The 17,342-nt window shown below is 24.4% G+C and overlaps 2 protein-coding genes across 2 annotated transcripts; both read left to right on the top strand.

Moving 5' to 3' along the window:
* The first annotated feature begins 3,427 nt into the window (after nt 1-3,427).
* Nucleotides 3,428-6,571, top strand: LOC101495909 (GDSL esterase/lipase At1g29670-like). The gene is made up of 5 exons (XM_004485906.4): nt 3,428-3,735; nt 4,512-4,636; nt 4,740-4,985; nt 5,502-5,757; nt 6,157-6,571. Exons 1-5 carry the CDS (start codon nt 3,483-3,485, stop codon nt 6,378-6,380), a joined length of 1,104 nt encoding a protein of 367 aa, XP_004485963.1. The 5' UTR covers nt 3,428-3,482; the 3' UTR covers nt 6,381-6,571.
* A 3,383-nt stretch (nt 6,572-9,954) lies between these two features.
* On the top strand, nt 9,955-13,497 carry LOC101490095 (GDSL esterase/lipase At1g29670-like). Its single transcript, XM_004486225.3, has 5 exons — nt 9,955-10,201; nt 12,076-12,200; nt 12,284-12,529; nt 12,616-12,844; nt 13,280-13,497. Exons 1-5 carry the CDS (start codon nt 9,955-9,957, stop codon nt 13,495-13,497), a joined length of 1,065 nt encoding a protein of 354 aa, XP_004486282.1.
* The last annotated feature ends 3,845 nt before the right edge of the window (nt 13,498-17,342 follow it).

Genomic DNA, 17,342 nt, shown 5'->3' with positions numbered 1-17,342 from the left:
ACCTAAGTCAATGATTGTTACTATCAAAATAGAGGTAGATCACAAGATATAGAACAAATCAATTTAACAAAATGTGCGTACATGTTCTTCAACACCTAAGTCAATGATTGTTCCAATTAACTTGCCTTGATGGGCAAGTAGGCCATATATTAGTTATATGCATGAACCAAAAAATAATTCTAAGAGTGATGTTGAACATCACTACAACAAGAGAATAAATATGTGCATCTTGTTAAGAGTGCATTATGTTGGTAGGTGATGAAAGAAAGATATACAAAGAAAATGTTTACAAATATAAATGCTAAAAAAAATTAGCATTCTTTTTGCTCCACTTAGTTCCATGGTCGTTGAACCTGATATAGAGAGCTTTTCAACATTATCTTATTGATGTAGATGTAGATCTGTATACCTTTATAACTTTTTCAATGCTATAAAGAACGTCTCAAGTTGACACTCATAGTTCAAGCTTTAATCAAAACAATGAAGTGAATATGGAGAATCATATTATTGTTTGAAATCCTTGTTGGCTTACGCATTGAGTGAAAGTCTCACAAATCAAATATGTTTTTTTTAACGAAAAATAAATTAAATATAATTTTTTAACAGAAAAAATTCAAGAAATAAAATAATAGAATTTTAAATTTAAAAATTAAATTGTGTATTTTTTTTTTGAAGAGGCTTTTATAATAACTCAAAATGTATCTACAAAGTTTAATAACATTTTAATAGTCTTAATTTATTTTGATTTTATAAAAAGTAAAATTGATAATGGAAATTATTATAGACACTACATGTCGAAAAAAGTCTATAGAAATTAAAAATGAAATTCTAAAATTTAAAAAAACTAAAAAGTATTTAGCCTTATATTAGATGAATGTTGATCAAATTATATGTACCAGGTATTCTAGCGGTATTTGTACCATATGGGTGTTTTTAAGATGGTAAAGTATATGCACAAAATTTGACATTTTTTTTAATCTAATTATATGTCTATTTGATTTTTTTGTTGAGATCGACAAAATCCTCTGAAATATAAGTATTTTTAAAATGGTAAAATATATGTATCAGATATTTTACCGGTTTTTTTTTCTTTCATTATTTTATTATGAGTAAAATTGATAATTTTTTTTAATTAATATATAATATTATTTTTATATTTAAATTTATTTTTTGTTGTAATTGTTAAATTTTTTATTATAGTTTTGTATTGTAAATTGAATAATTTAATTCTTTTAGTTAAATTATATATATAAAAAATATATATTTTTCATTTACCATAATTTTTCTTAAAGTATCTTATCTTATACCGTATCAGTATCCAATATTGTACCCGCACTTATACATTGATAAAATCACGTTTGCGTATATTTTCATTTTTTGTGTGCATGAAACTATTTTTGCACAAATAAGAAATAATGAATGAGAGATATAAATTCGAAACTTTAAATAAAGTAATTTTAAGAGACAAATACGCTATATAACAGCTTTGAGTGGATCGATTGGCCAAACCAACTATAGATTAGTTTGAGTTGGATTTACACAATTTTGAGACAAAATCCAAACCGATACACAACATATTGGTTTGGGCCGGATTGATTGGGGTAGCATAAATGTGTTGAGTCTCATAATTTAAAAAATTTATCCTATATTCCTATATTTGTACTTATACCTTTACAAATTTTAAAAAATATTAAATATATTTTTAATTTTTGTTTTGTTTTTTTTTTATTATTTTATCAACTCAAATTCATTTTTTTTTACCATTCAAAGATTTCTGGACCAAACAAAAAAAGTTTTTTAGAAGTTATCGGAAAATAATTTAGAAGATTTCTGGTATATAAAAGTTTACCGAATTTTTTTTTTAAAATTTTCCGGTACAGAAGTTTAAAAATGTATACAATCTGAAAACTTGTAAAAAGTTTTTCGGTACACACTATTTTTTTTTAAAATAACTTCTTTACCAGAAAATTTAAAAAAAGTTTTCCGAAATATATGTTGTGTACCGGAAAATTTTAAAAAAATTTCTGATAAAATTGGAAAAAAGTTATTCACTTTTTACCGAAAATGTCAAATGATGAATTAGTGAAAAATTACAAATTTTAAGATTTATATGAGAGCAAAAATGTCATTTCTTTATATTTGTAGAGATAAAGATTAAATGTGAGGAGTATATCGTAAAATTTTCTCATAATTTCGCTACAAATTTCACTGGGCTGTTTGAAATATACTAATTTTTTAAAAAATTTAGCTCTTCAATGAGATTTGAGAGTGTATCATAAATGTATTTGTAATTCATATTTAATATGCCTAAAAAACTCATATTTAGTAGTCATGTATGCATTTTTTTGAGTCGATAGTCATGTATACACACATATATAAACTAAAACACATGTATAAAATTAATAGCAGTGTTTATCTGTAAAAAAAAAAATTAGTGTTCAAAATGTCTTTCTGTAGTACGAAATAATATTCATGTAATGGCTGATGTAACCAAATCTCAAATAAGCAAAATTAAAATTAATAAAGTGTGATTAAATTTATTATCGGACATACAAGCTTATAGTTCTATATTACAAATATGTTGTTCAAACCGAACTTATTCAGATTTCAACGAATTAATTTTCAAGCTTATTCAGATATAGGTAAGAGAAAAATGATATTGGCTGTAAAGTGCAAAACATTTCTCAATCAGGACCCCATTTTATGTTGACTTGTATGATTCATCATGTGCTGCATTAATCCATATTCATCACCGACACAAATGTCAACCACAAATTGCTCAAAGTTTCTTTATGGGGAGGCAATGAGCTGACCTTAGAACTGTAGACTTTTTACTCCATATATATAGTTGATTCAATATATATAGTTGATTTAGTGGTTAAAGTAAGATAGTTAAAAAATAGAATAATATATATAAAGAAGAAAGATAGTTGAACCTCAATTCCAAAAAAAAAAAACCAATTATACTAATATTTTTCAATTTTTAAAAATATAATTTTGTTTAATAATCACAAGAATATACAAATACAATAGTATGATTTGTCTTTAATATGTAGTATCTACAACAAACTACTACTTCAAAATTATCTGAAACTCTAACGATGATCTACATCATACTTGATTAGTTGATTCGGAACCAATTTAAAAAAAAAGTGTTATAATTTAACTCATTAGTTTCTATTTTTTTTATCTAACCATCATAATGAGTTATAGCAATGATAATTATTTAAGGCCAAATGCAATAATTTCACAACAAATGGTAGTGATACATCACAAAAGCCAACATTTTCATTGAATTGCATTTTATGTCCGCGTAAATTTAATGCTAGCTAGCTCCTACCAAAATATCCCCAACCATACAAAAAAGCCTTAAAGACTTCTCTCATTATTCTATACCTCTTCGAGTACTATATATTGATTTGTTAATTTGACAACTTCCACATCCAATCCCTCTCTCACATTGCCACATTTTCTTTGCTTCGATGGCATATTATAGGGACATTATTATGATGAATGTAGGGATATTAGTTGTGTTGGTTGTGGGATTGTGGAGTGTTATTGGAGGTGCACAACAAGTACCTTGCTATTTTATTTTTGGGGACTCTTTGGTCGATAATGGCAACAATAACCAACTCACTTCTTTGGCAAAAGCTAATTATTTCCCTTATGGAATTGATTTTCCTGGTGGACCATCTGGAAGGTTTTCTAATGGCAAAACCGCTGTTGATGTAATCGGTGAGAATATTGCTTTTGATATAAGTTTTTAATTATTTTGGAGAAGTAATTTTTTCCCGTAAGTACAATTCCATGAGAGGAGATATATTTAATTTAAAAAAGTCGTATCAGTGATACTCTTTTTACTTTTGTGTGTTGAGTAAATTTTTAGAAAAAATATTGTTTTTTGTTTGATAAAAATATACACCAAAAAGTTATTTATTTTCATTCTTGTAACAAAAACCAAGCTATCCATATATTTTAATTAGCTTATTTGTCAAATTTTTGTATAGATTATGGTCCACTTTATACTAGTTTTAAAAAATATTTTAAACTCCAACGATTAGAGACATCATTGTTTCTTAGAAATAAATGCTAATGGTCATTTTCATTTTTATGATTAAGATAAATAACTTAAATAATATCGATTTGATTAAAATAAAGAAAAATAAATATATATTATATATTGAATCAACATAAATTATATAACAGTTTTATTTACAAAGATCGATAACAAAGATCACAAAAAATTACTTTTAAATAATATTATCGATTATCGTTAAATTTTTAACGATTTTTAAAGATGGTCCATAGTGAAGCACTTATATAAGTGGTACACTGAAGAATTCACTTATCTATAAATATCAAAATAATTAAGACTATTTCAGTATAAATTCAATCATAGTGAAGTCATACATATATATATATATATATGATTTGACCCTGTTTGATTAATAACTCTTTATGCATGCATGTATTTGATTATTGTCTAACAATATTTCCTTGAAATTTAACAGCTGAGAATTTGGGGTTCAACAGTTACATACCTTCTTATGCATCAGCTAGAGGTCAAGACATACTCAAAGGAGTCAATTATGCTTCCGCAGCTGCTGGGATTAGAGAGGAAACAGGACAACAACTGGTACCTAATAATCTTGTTTTTGCATTTAATGTTCAATTTGATCATTTTCCTCATTTAGTAACCACTTTGTTATTTTCTATAAATATTGACCACTATTTTGTAGGGACAAAGAATTAGTTTTAGAGGGCAGGTGCAAAATTACCAAAGGACGGTGTCCCAAGTGGTAAATATTTTAGGAGATGAAAACACAGCTGCAAATTATCTTAGCAAGTGCATTTATACAATTGGATTGGGTAGCAATGATTACCTTAACAACTATTTCATGCCTACAATCTATTCTAGTAGCAGACAATACACTCCACAACAATATGCTGATGCCCTTATTCAAGCATATGCTCAACAACTAAGGGTTAGTATCTCTGTCTCTCTACATTTTTTACTTTTCATTTTTTTAATATTTTTCTGATTACTGTTATAAGTAACAGTTATTAAAAAAATCCAGTTAATCACATTAGTGTTTTTAGATGTTAGGTATAATATAGATTATATTTATTAAATTATTAATTTTTAATGTCAAACACTCAACTATCTACATTAATATTTTTGAATTAAATAAATAATATATTAAAAATAATAAATATTAAATTATTTCAAAGAAATTACATTTTATTTATAATAGTTACTAAGATTTAATGTATTTTTTTTTCTTATACCTTATAACAGTGATCAGAAAGCATAACAAATATATATTTAAGTGCATGGCTGTAACTAGCTATTCTTAATTTGTTATAAAGTACAAAAATAATTCTAGTAAAAGTATAAGGAAATCAAATTATTACGGTTTAAAGTTGTGGAGGTAATTATTAAAAGCCCAAATAAGGTTGAGAAATTAAAAGCTGAGTTGTTGTGTTTGTGATTAATTCAGATTCTATATAACTATGGGGCAAGGAAAATGGCATTATTTGGGATTGGTGCAATAGGTTGCAGCCCAAGTGAATTGGCCCAAAACAGCCCAGATGGTAGAACATGTGTATCAAGAATTAATTCTGCAAACCAATTATTCAACAACGGTTTGAAATCTCTTGTCGATCAATTCAATAACCAATTTCCGGATGCAAGATTCATCTATATTAATGTTTATGATATCTTTCAAGACATCATAAACAACCCATCATCCTATGGTAATTCATTTCCTCCTTAAACCGTTTTCAAGTCACATTTTATTAATGGGTAGTCAAAGTTTGAAAATATATACTATATAGCTCATGTAAACCTAAATTGCATTTAGTCAAAACTGCATTTAATTCTACAGTTGGGACTTTCTGAAGCCGTTTAATTAAATGCTTTCCATTTTAAACTTGTATATTTAGAAATAATAATAATAATAATAATAATAATAATAATAATAATAATAATAATAATAATAATAATAATAATAATATCAAATTTATTTAAATTTAGACTATTTAATCTTAATTGTATGATTTCATATATCCGTCCGACTGCATGAATTTTGACGGGTTACTATCAAAATCATTTTGATGCTTATTATGATCCTATTGTGGGCATTTAATTTTCAGGTTTCAGAGTTACAAATGCTGGATGTTGTGGTATAGGAAAGAACAATGGTCAAATTACATGTTTGCCCTTACAAGCCCCATGTAGAGATAGAAAGGGATTCTTATTTTGGGATGCATTTCATCCAACAGAGGCTGGAAATAGTGTTATTGGAAGGAGGGCTTACAATGCTCAATCTGCATTAGATGCTCACCCTTATGACATTAATCGATTAGCTCAAATCTAAAGATGTCTTAGTGGTGCCATTAAAGTGTGCCACAATTTTAATTTTGTATAACGTGTTGTTCATGTGGAGGCGTGTAAAAAGCGTCTTATATTTTCTTTCTTCTATTTTTTGTGTGCAACAAGTCTAAGTGTAATTTTTGTCTTGAACAACTTTGGTATTTTCTGTTGATGGTATAATCACTTTCTATAACATTTTTGCAGTGCTTGATTACAGATAAATTTCATTTTCTTTTGAATATCTTAAAACTATATACATATAATACATGTAAATCCTACACGAAAATGATGAACAATATTTTTTTCTTCGTTTTTATGACTGATTAGTTGAATTTTAAGCGACTCGTTCGTTTCTCTTTACATTAAATAATAATATAATTTTTTTTAAAAATATTTTATATTATAATAAAAAAAATAATTCATATAATTGTTTGTAGGATTTTGATCTAAAATTTGAAAAGAGATTTGAAGGAGGATATTGTCTATTCAATGACAAATTAGTGTTTTTATTCGTGCGATGCATGATATTGTCTATTTATAACTATTTATTACATTAGGAGTAGGGTTCTGCAAAAAATCCGATTATGAGGCCTAAATCTATAATCGGATTCAAATCCATTTTAAATATCTAGTTAAAATCAAATGGTGATAATCCGGTTTATTTATGAACCAGTTGAATACTCACTTATGTTTTATATCTAGATTTGGTTTTTATCCAGTTTTTATCCACTCAACTCCCAAACATCTTAAATCCTCAAAACTCTAAAACCATTATGATTTTGTCATCACCCCATCGACCTTCCACATTTCGACAATATTTTCAGATAATTTATTACTAATTTCATTGAGATATTATTAACTTTATTTAATCAATTACTTATTACTAGAGCTGTCAAAAAAGTCCAAAATTCTAAAGTCTCCTTTAATTTTGTTTTTACTAAGCCTCTAATATTAGGCCCCCCAATTAAAATAATTTTTTTAAAACCATGACTCATTATTTCATTATTTTTTGTGGGCCTAAGGGAGGGGATCATAGACCTCCAATATATTGTAAATTTTGAAATTTTTTTCTTGAAAAGCTTTTGAAATTTATTTTTTTCGAAAAAGTATCGAATTTTTTTTAAAAAACTTTTGTAAATTATATCGATTTTAAAATGAATATGGTTTGGTTTTTTTTAAAAAATCAACCATGCACGAGGAGAATAATAGATTAGGTAGTAATTTAAGTTATGCAAAAATAATCGTTTAACTTTTATATCTATTAAATTTATTATTTATATTTGTAAAAATTATAATGTTCAAATACTTTTAGTTTTAATTTTATATTAATTATTTTTAGTTAGAGATTTTTAAAATTCTTCTATAAATTTTGTTGTCCATCATATAAAAAATAATATAATAAATATTCCCGTAATTTTATGAATTTTGAAATGTCTTTTAGTTGAATTCTCTCGTTTAATTATTTTAAAAAAAAATTAATTGAGAATTTATATTTTTATCATTAATACAATTTAAACCTTTAAGAATTCAATGAATTTATTAAAATAAATTAATTAATGTTTTAAAATCAAGGGTAAATCTATTCATTAGCTAATGTGGCTCTTGTCCCCGCAACTTATTTTTTGTTTTTCTATTAGTAGGAGATTTATTATCTTTAGTTTAATACACTTTTAAAATTTTATTCCCATAACAAAAAATGGATGTTTCCCCATCATCCTTTCTTTAATTTTCTTTGATGTTGGTTTTCATTATATTTCTCTCTTACATCTTCATGTACTCCATCTTTTTTCCTTTAACATTAGAAAATCAACTATTTTTTATGTAAAAATATTATTGATTATTTTTATCACATTATTATAAAAACTTATAATATTATAAATTTTTTGTTTTTAATTTCAAGGACCAAATGAATTTTCATGTTTTTCTTTTGCAAAAAAAAAATTATATTTAAAAGAGTATTTAACATAAACATTAAATTATATGTGATTCATTTTTATTGGTGTCACTAGAGATAAGTTACCCGCAAAATTTGAAAGAGCAACTTAGATATAAAGAAGGGTTTTGTACCGTGCACCCCTCACTTGTACCTCCCACTAGGGATGGCAATGAGTAGGGTTTGGGTAGGGTACTATAGTACCCGTCTCCATACCCGCGATTTAAAAAAATACCCATACCCGTACCCTCTTGGGTATCAACTTTAATACCCGTACCCTTACCCTCTGGATACTTAAGTGCCCGTATCCATACCCGTTACCCACACTTTAACTAAAAAAATTGATAAATAAATGATATTATTGTGATTAAATTTAAAAATTATTCAAATATCTTAAATCCAATCATAAAATATTATAAACCAAAATATTTTTTAACTAAAAAACATTTCAAATAAACACTCGTTACAATACATATTTAAATATCCATAATAATATTTTGTGAAGTTGCAACTCATATGACAATATTATCCGAGATAATTGATACAAAGTTGCAAGTATAGTTATAAAGTCACGATTAATAAGATATAACTATTAGTTATAAAATCACAATTATTTACCTATTTATTATAATTAGATTCTTAAAAAAATTTCAAACTTTTATGTTTCAATTATAAATATTGTAATGGTTCAATGATATTAATAGATGTTAAAACATAAAAGAAAACAATTAATTAAACTAAACATTAATATAATAAATAAATAAATAACTAAATAAATAAATAATATATTTATATAAGTGCGGGGCGGGGTGGGTACTATAGTACCCGTACCCTTATCCGCTTAATTTTGCGGGTAATTACCCGTCCCCATGCCCATACCCATTATGTGGGTTTTTACCCTACCCATTGTGGGTTTTTTTTTCGGGTACCTGAGTATGGGTCTAATTGCCATCCCAACCTCCCACCCCTCACCATCAAGGAAAATTCTAAATTGCCCCTAATATTATTAGGAAAAACCCCCAAAGATTCTCTTCTTTTTTTTCATCCATTTTATTCGAAAGTTTGAATTGTCCGAATTACATTTGCAAACATTCGAACCTTTGAAACTTTCGAAATTCAAAAGTAGATAAATTTCGAAACTTTGAAATTTTCGAAATATTTACTTTCTAAATTTCGAAAGTTTTCATGAACATGAAACTTTCGAAAGTTTCCACGAACATGAAACTTTCGAAAGGCAGAAACCTTCAAAACTTTCTGACAATATGAAAGTTTTGAAATATAAAATTTAGAAATGTAAAGGTTTTCAATTCCGAAACTTTGCTATTTACGGAAAATTCCGAAATGTATTTTTATTAGTAATAAATAGTAATGAATTAATACTAAAAAATAGTAATAAATTTATAATAATAAATTAATAGTATTAAATTTGATATCTAATTTCGGAAGTTTCTTTTCAAATTTTCAGATTTATTACTATGATTTATTACTATAAATTTGATATCTAATATCTAATAGTATTAACAGTAATGAATTATGCCGTTTTTAATGTTAAAAATTTGGCCCAAACACCTTATATATATGTACACCTTTTATCTCGTGTTTAACATAAACTCATATTTTATTTCTCCATTTTGTAGTCATAGAGATGGTTTATGAGACTAAAATATGGTTGATTCTGTCTCTTCTCTTCGGGGCAAGCTACATGCAACATTTTGTCTATGGAAAACCCCAAGTACCTTGTATTTTTATCTTTGGTGATTCTTTGTCTGATAGTGGAAACAATAACAATCTTCTTACAGCTTCAAAAGTTAATTTCAAGCCATATGGCATCGACTTTCCAAAAGGCACAACTGGAAGATTTACTAATGGACTAACAGCAATTGACATCATTGGTAACAAACATTCTTACCATACCATTAATCTCTATTTTTTATATATTATATAAAGTAGGGATCGCAATATGATTTATTCAATCATCTAATCCATCCACCGTACAACAAAAATTATTAATGGGTTAAAATATTCAGTACATCTATTTAAAAATAAAATTTTATTTTTTCATTTTGAAATATTTTCAAAAATCTTTAAATTTTATTTAGAGTCGTCAATCCAAATATGTATTTTACACTTTTAGATAGATTAATCGGACGTATATTTTTGTATTTAGATAGATTAATCGAACATATATTTTTATACATTTGAGAACATTGTCGTAAAAGAAGAAACACTCTTTAAAAATATAGGTGGATTCAATTCATCCAACCTTATTTTAAAATATAATTGATCACATTTGTTATTTTAAGCAATTCAATGGATTGCATATATTTATTTTAAAATATATACACCTAAGAAACTATTATCATATAAATATTTTATTATTTCACAAAATGTATATTTAAAAGTAAAAAATAATTTCTTTTTACACAAATATATTGTTTGATTACTATTTTATAAACAGGGTTTGTTATATTATTTTAAAAACTGTTTTTTAACATATTCTAAAATAATTAATTCTATTTATTAGTATATAATAACTGATTTTACTTTATTATTTTTAAAAACTGTTTTAAAAAATAAATTTTTTAGGTAAATAAAACTGTTTTTAAAAAAATTGATACTATAAAATTAAAAACTGGTTTTTATTTATGTTTTAAAAAAAACTGAATTATTTATTATTTTAAAATAAAAATAATAATTTAAATATTATATTTATCAATTAATTATTAATAATAGGAGTTGGTGAGTGATATCCGTATCGCTGAAACTCTGTCGTTGATCACCACAGAGACAGAAACTGCATGGTTATGCCGCGGGCAACCTTCAACCATCACTTTATTTTTAATTTAATAATAATGAAATTATTTATTTTTAAATTCTAAAATACATTTTTCTAAAAATAATATAAAAAAATTATTATTTTTTAATACAATCAAAACCGTAGTTAACTAATTCAGAAAAAAACTATATTAACTTTGAAAAAAAAACCGTAATCTATTTTTTTTATAAAAATAAAATAGTAGTTAACTTAAAAAATATAATTAAAATCCGTTTTTTATTTAGTAAAAATTATTATATTCTTTTTAAAACACAATACAAATTTTAAAATACTGAAAGTATTTTTAAAATAATCTAAAAAATAGATTTTCAAAAATAATTTGTTTCTTGCAAAATTTTAAATAAATAATAAATAAAAATATTTTTAAAAAATTAAAGTGTTACTACTATTATAGATATTAATTTATTGGCATATTAAAAAATATCTTTAAAAAATTGAATTTTTTATTAAAAAAAAATAGTAGATTGTGAATGGATTAACTGATTAATTTGATCCATTCATTTTATCCAAATACAAATCCAAATTCATTCATTTTGTCACCCCTAATATAAAAATATACTAAGCAATTAGTATATTGTATTGAATGAAGATTTTGATATGAAATATAACAAAAAATAACTCATAAATTTTTTGGAATGGAAGAGAAGTAAACTTTAACCAAATTCTCTTACATTTAATGATTATATGTATAATTAAAGTACCACTCATTTAATTTAACTATTTAATTATACTTTCAATGTGGTAATCTATTAACCATAAAAGATAATTTAGGCAATAAACAATTTTTTAATTAAATATTATCAACTACTGTGTTTAACCATCATATTTGTGCAATGAGATGATGATATATTGTTCATAAACTGATTCATATGGTTTATTTACATATCCCAAACTTTTTGTTGAACTCAAAGTAATATATAACCATTGCAGGTGAAATATTGGGATTTGAGGATTTCATCCCACCCTTTGCAAACATTGGTGGGTCAGATATATTGAAAGGTGTTAATTATGCATCTGGCTCTGCTGGAATTCGCTATGAGACTGGCAAACATTTGGTATCCTTATAATTGAATAAAGTTACATTGTCTTTATGGTAATATAATAATTTAATTCCTCTAAAATGTTATATGCAATGTAGGGAGTTAATGTGGAATTGGGATTACAGTTACAACATCACAAAATCATAGTTGACCAAATTGGTACCAAGCTTGGAGGTGATCAAAAAGCTTCACAATATCTTAATAAGTGCTTGTATTATGTCAATATAGGCAGCAACGATTTTATAAGTAATTATTTCCTTCCTCAATTCTACCCAACAAGACGCATCTATAAGCCTGAAGAATATGCTGAAGATCTTGTTAACAAATTATCTCAATCTCTAAAGGTATCTATCTATCTATATATGTTTCACTTAAAAAACATTCATTACATTCATAACATATTCTAATATTTTGTTTGTGTTGAGGGCAGATTTTGCGTGATGTTGGGGCAAGAAAATTTGTCGTATTTGGGGTAGGTCCTATTGGTTGCACTCCAAATGCCATTGCTAATCATGGATCATGTATTGAAGAGCAGAATGATGCTGCATTCATTTTTGGTACCAAACTTAAATCTCTAGTTGATCAACTCAACTCTCAATTCACTGATTCCAAATTCCTCTTTAGAAACATTTCATCAGACCCATTTGACACTTCACATGGTAAACACTTATTTTATTTCATTTTTCTAGTATTTTATTTCATATTTTCAATTTTTAATCTATAATATTTTCTATAAAATCAAAAATAAATTGAAGTTTTATCGGAATATTATCAAACTCTACCCATGTACTTTATGTATTATAGTACAAAACTCAGCAAAAGAAATGATTTTGAAATTTAATTTCAAAGTCCAGATGTATGTTATTTTGGTGTATTAAGTTTTTGTATTTAAAAATGTATATTTAACTGAACTCTTATTAAAAAAATTTAAATTGTTATGAAAAAGATGTCACAATATTCTAAATGAATTCTGAAATTGGTGACAAAAAAATATTTTATCCTCATTTTATATTGAAACATTAATTGATCAACGTGTTTTATTTTTGTTGTTATAAATAATTAGTGGCATGATATGATCCTTGTATTAATTTCAGGTTTTAAAGTAGTGGATGCTGCTTGTTGTGAATTGACATTGAATGCGACGTGCACTCGTGATAAAACTCCATGCCATAATAGAAATGAGTACAAGTTTTGGGATGGATTTCATCCTACATCAGCTACCAATAAGCTCGTCGCATTCAATTCGTACTTTTCTTCTAATCCAAACATTGTTTACCCAATCAATATTCAACACCTCCTTCACTCATCATAAATTACTTTAAGTCAATTTGTTCTTCAATAAGCTTAGCTTTGCTTAGCTTATCACATAGACAAATGTTTTTTACGCAATATTTAGACATATTTATAAAAATAAAAGAATAATTATTAAAAATATGTATTTTTTAAATAATTAAATAATATAATTTTATATTTGTGTGTCTAAATCTTGTAATTACTTAAATATCCCATCGTTATTCATATCCCATCGTTACTTATAGTGTTTATATATGGGTTTATGATTTATAAGTTTTTATGATTTATACAATCAAGCTTATTATATTTTCACATTATGACTTACTACACTTTAATGAATTGAATTACTTCTAATATATATTACATAATCAACGTATCATATCTATTATATTAATATATTTATTTTTTAAATTATTCCTCAAGATCTCTGTTTTAGTTTTTAATTTTTTTAAATACTGTTTTAATTAATATTCAAAACTTGTTTGGGAGATCACTTTTGTAAAATTTGTTTTGAAAAATGTTCTCATATTTTAATTTTGGAGATTTTAAATCAGAGAGATAAAATGTATTTTGGTTTTTAATTTACTAGAGGAGTTTGAAAACTAAAAACACATGGAGAAATGTATCTTTTTATTAATGACACAAAAGTAAATAGTTTGCAATTTAATCTATTCTCATGATATTTGGTTGTGGCTTAGACATTTCTCACGGTATGGTAGAATTTATTTTTGTATTGGATGCTCTTGGCCATTCTTTTGTTTTTTATTTATAAGATGTTAACTATTCTTGTGTAATTTGTATATATGGCTATTATTTTTATAATAATATTTCTTTTATTTAAAAAAAAATTATTATTGTAGTTTTAAATATTAACTCAAATATATTTTTAAAGAACTCAAATATTTATTAGAAAATAAATGTTAAGAAATCAGTTTTAATAAATATTTATTAAAATAAATATTAATAACTAAATTTAATTTTTTTAACAGAATGTGAAGAAATAACATTTTTCGTAAGAAATTTATTGTCTATTATATTTCATTTTTGTCGAGACGATTTTTATTATTAACAAAATTATCTTTGTAGTTGTTAATAAAGAGATTAAAATTTTCAAAATAAAATGAATAATTTTATAAAATAAAAGATAATTTTTTATTTTCTTAGTTTTTACTAATTTTTTTTTAAATAAGCTAGCTTGAATTAGCTAAATAAATATTATTGAGATATCAAACATAAATATACATTTATTTATTCAAAAAAATATTTGTGGGTGGCCAAATCTAAAATAAAGTGGTAGAATTAATTAATGATGTATTTAGAATAATTTTAAAAATAAAATTAAAACTTTCAAAATATTAAGTTTATAAATAATTATAGGATTTAAATCTTATGCACTAACATTGTATGTATTTTACATTCATAGTCAATTAAAATTATTTGATCATGAAAATCATCTTATTGTAATTATATCTTAATACAAAAGGTGATTGATAATATTGGTCCAGTATAAAAATTTACACTGAATGTAACAAAATTAATTTCATAAGCTAAATATATTACTACAGAGAGTGAATTATACGTCACTTTTGTAATATATATATATACCATGAATTTATTTATTTATTTATTTATATTATTATTAAATATATATATATATATTAAAATATTTTAAAATTATACTTTATTAAGATTAAAAAACTCAATTGTTTGAACCACGTGTTATATATATATATATATATACCATGAATTTATTATTTTTATTATTTTTATATTAGTAAATATATATATTAAAATATTTTAAATTATACTTTATTAAGATTAAAATAAGTCGATTGTTTGGACGATGTGTTAAGATAAAAAGATAATAATATAAATAATAAAATATATCTCAAATAAATTTTATGTTTTTAAGTTTTTAAAATATATTTTAAAAATAAATTATTGAAAGAAGTTTTATTTTTCTAGATCTCTACTTCATGACGGTTAATTTTAAAAATTGAAAATGCCAAACATATTTTTTTTTTCATCTTCTTTTTAAAAACAGTTTTTTAAAATTCATTTAGAAAATTAAAAACTAAATGTTGTTCAATTCAACCTTAAATATTGTCCTATATTAAAAAATTAATAGATAAATGAAATAATATTTTTATATTATTAGATTGTTTTTTTTAGTGTTCTTTTCCTCATAATTCAAATCTCTCTAATTTTGTTAGTCTCTTCCAAAAAAGAGTCTAACAATTTGGTATTTTTATTAATGCAAAATTTATATTAGTTTAACACTTTAACTATTATAAATTCTACATCTAACTTAATTATCAAAATCAACAATTTAAATCTAATTATATTGCACTCTATACCCGCCATATATACCTCAAATTGAAATGAAAGATACACAAGGAAAATTGATAGAATATTAGAATGGAATAACTCCATCATGTACTACTTCATTTCATCTATTTTATAAAAATCAAAACAATAAAACTTTATTACATTTCACTCCATTCAAACAAAATAAAGCTTAAAGTAGATAATTACGTACCATTAAAGGTATCACGAGAACGGAAAGTGCTAATTATTAATTTAAAGAAAATGATAGTAATATATTTGATCAATTAAATAGTCTACTCTGGACCACTCACATCAAAAGGTCTATAGTGGTCATCTTTTTCTATGGTCCACTTATAACCCAATTCACCCTCTATTGGACACCCAATTTTTTTCTCTCTATTTCAACATTCGATTGTAAAGAGCAATTGTTCCAATTGAACCCTAATATATATGACAAATTACCATGTTTATAATTAAAATAGTTTTTTTACATACATTAATTAAGATCGATAGTAATTGTATTTTTTTATAATCAGTAATTAATTTAGTTAACAAATATGAAAATAATTTATTTAACAGCTATTGTTTTTAATAAATTTTTTTGATGTTACTAGTTATTATTATATTTGGGGTGGTTGTTTTTTAAAAAAATGAAAACCTCATACTTTACTCTCTTCATTTTTTAAAACGGAATTAAAATGGAGATGTGAAAACTACATATCGAGCCAAAAATAAAGTTGGATTCACAAGCTTTGGTGAACATATTCATCAACAAATTGCAACCCTAAGATCACTGTATTTCTTCATTAAACCATGTACCATAGCAGATAGATTTTTAAAATACAAGTTGTAATATGTTATAGGTCTTTGTTTTTCAAAATATATTTTTGGAAAATTTATAATAACCAGCCCTAAGATTTATTAAAATGTCAATCACACTCCATCCATTTTTTAATTGAGCAGAAACTTCACCTATTTAACCTTTTGGAAGACAAATGTCTCCATTACAATGTAATTGTTTATTGATTACAAGTTACAACGTAAGTTATCATTAAAGTTATAAAGTTTAAAGTCCCTTAAAAAATCTTCTAATAAATCCATAATATTAAGATTTCTATTGAAATAAATTATTTAAAATATTATTTTATTATTTTTTGTGAACTTAAGTATAAGGGGCGTATAGGCTTAATATTTTGTTAATCGAGATTTTTTTTTTGAAAAATTTTTTAAATTTATTTTTCTCGAAAAAGATAGAAAATATTTTTCAAAAAAATCTAAAAAAATGTTTTCTCAAAAAAACTTGTGAAATTTTTTTAAAAAAAATCGAGTTTTGTTTTTTGAATTAAAAATATTTTGAGAAAAAATAAAAAGATTTGTAAATCATTTTTTATCAAAAAAAAATTGAAATTTTTTGAGGAAAAAAGATTTATCGGGAAAAAATCAGAAAAATTTTTGTCGATATTTTTTTTAAAAAAAAATATTGAATAAGTGGGTCATAAGCCCTATTAAGTTCACAAAATTTTAGGGGCTTTTTAG

This window comes from Cicer arietinum, chromosome 1, assembly GCF_000331145.2.
Source record: "Cicer arietinum cultivar CDC Frontier isolate Library 1 chromosome 1, Cicar.CDCFrontier_v2.0, whole genome shotgun sequence".
Classification (NCBI taxonomy): Eukaryota; Viridiplantae; Streptophyta; class Magnoliopsida; order Fabales; family Fabaceae; genus Cicer; species Cicer arietinum.
Note: the sequence above shows the minus strand (reverse complement) of the source record. Positions and strands in the feature narration are given on the sequence as shown.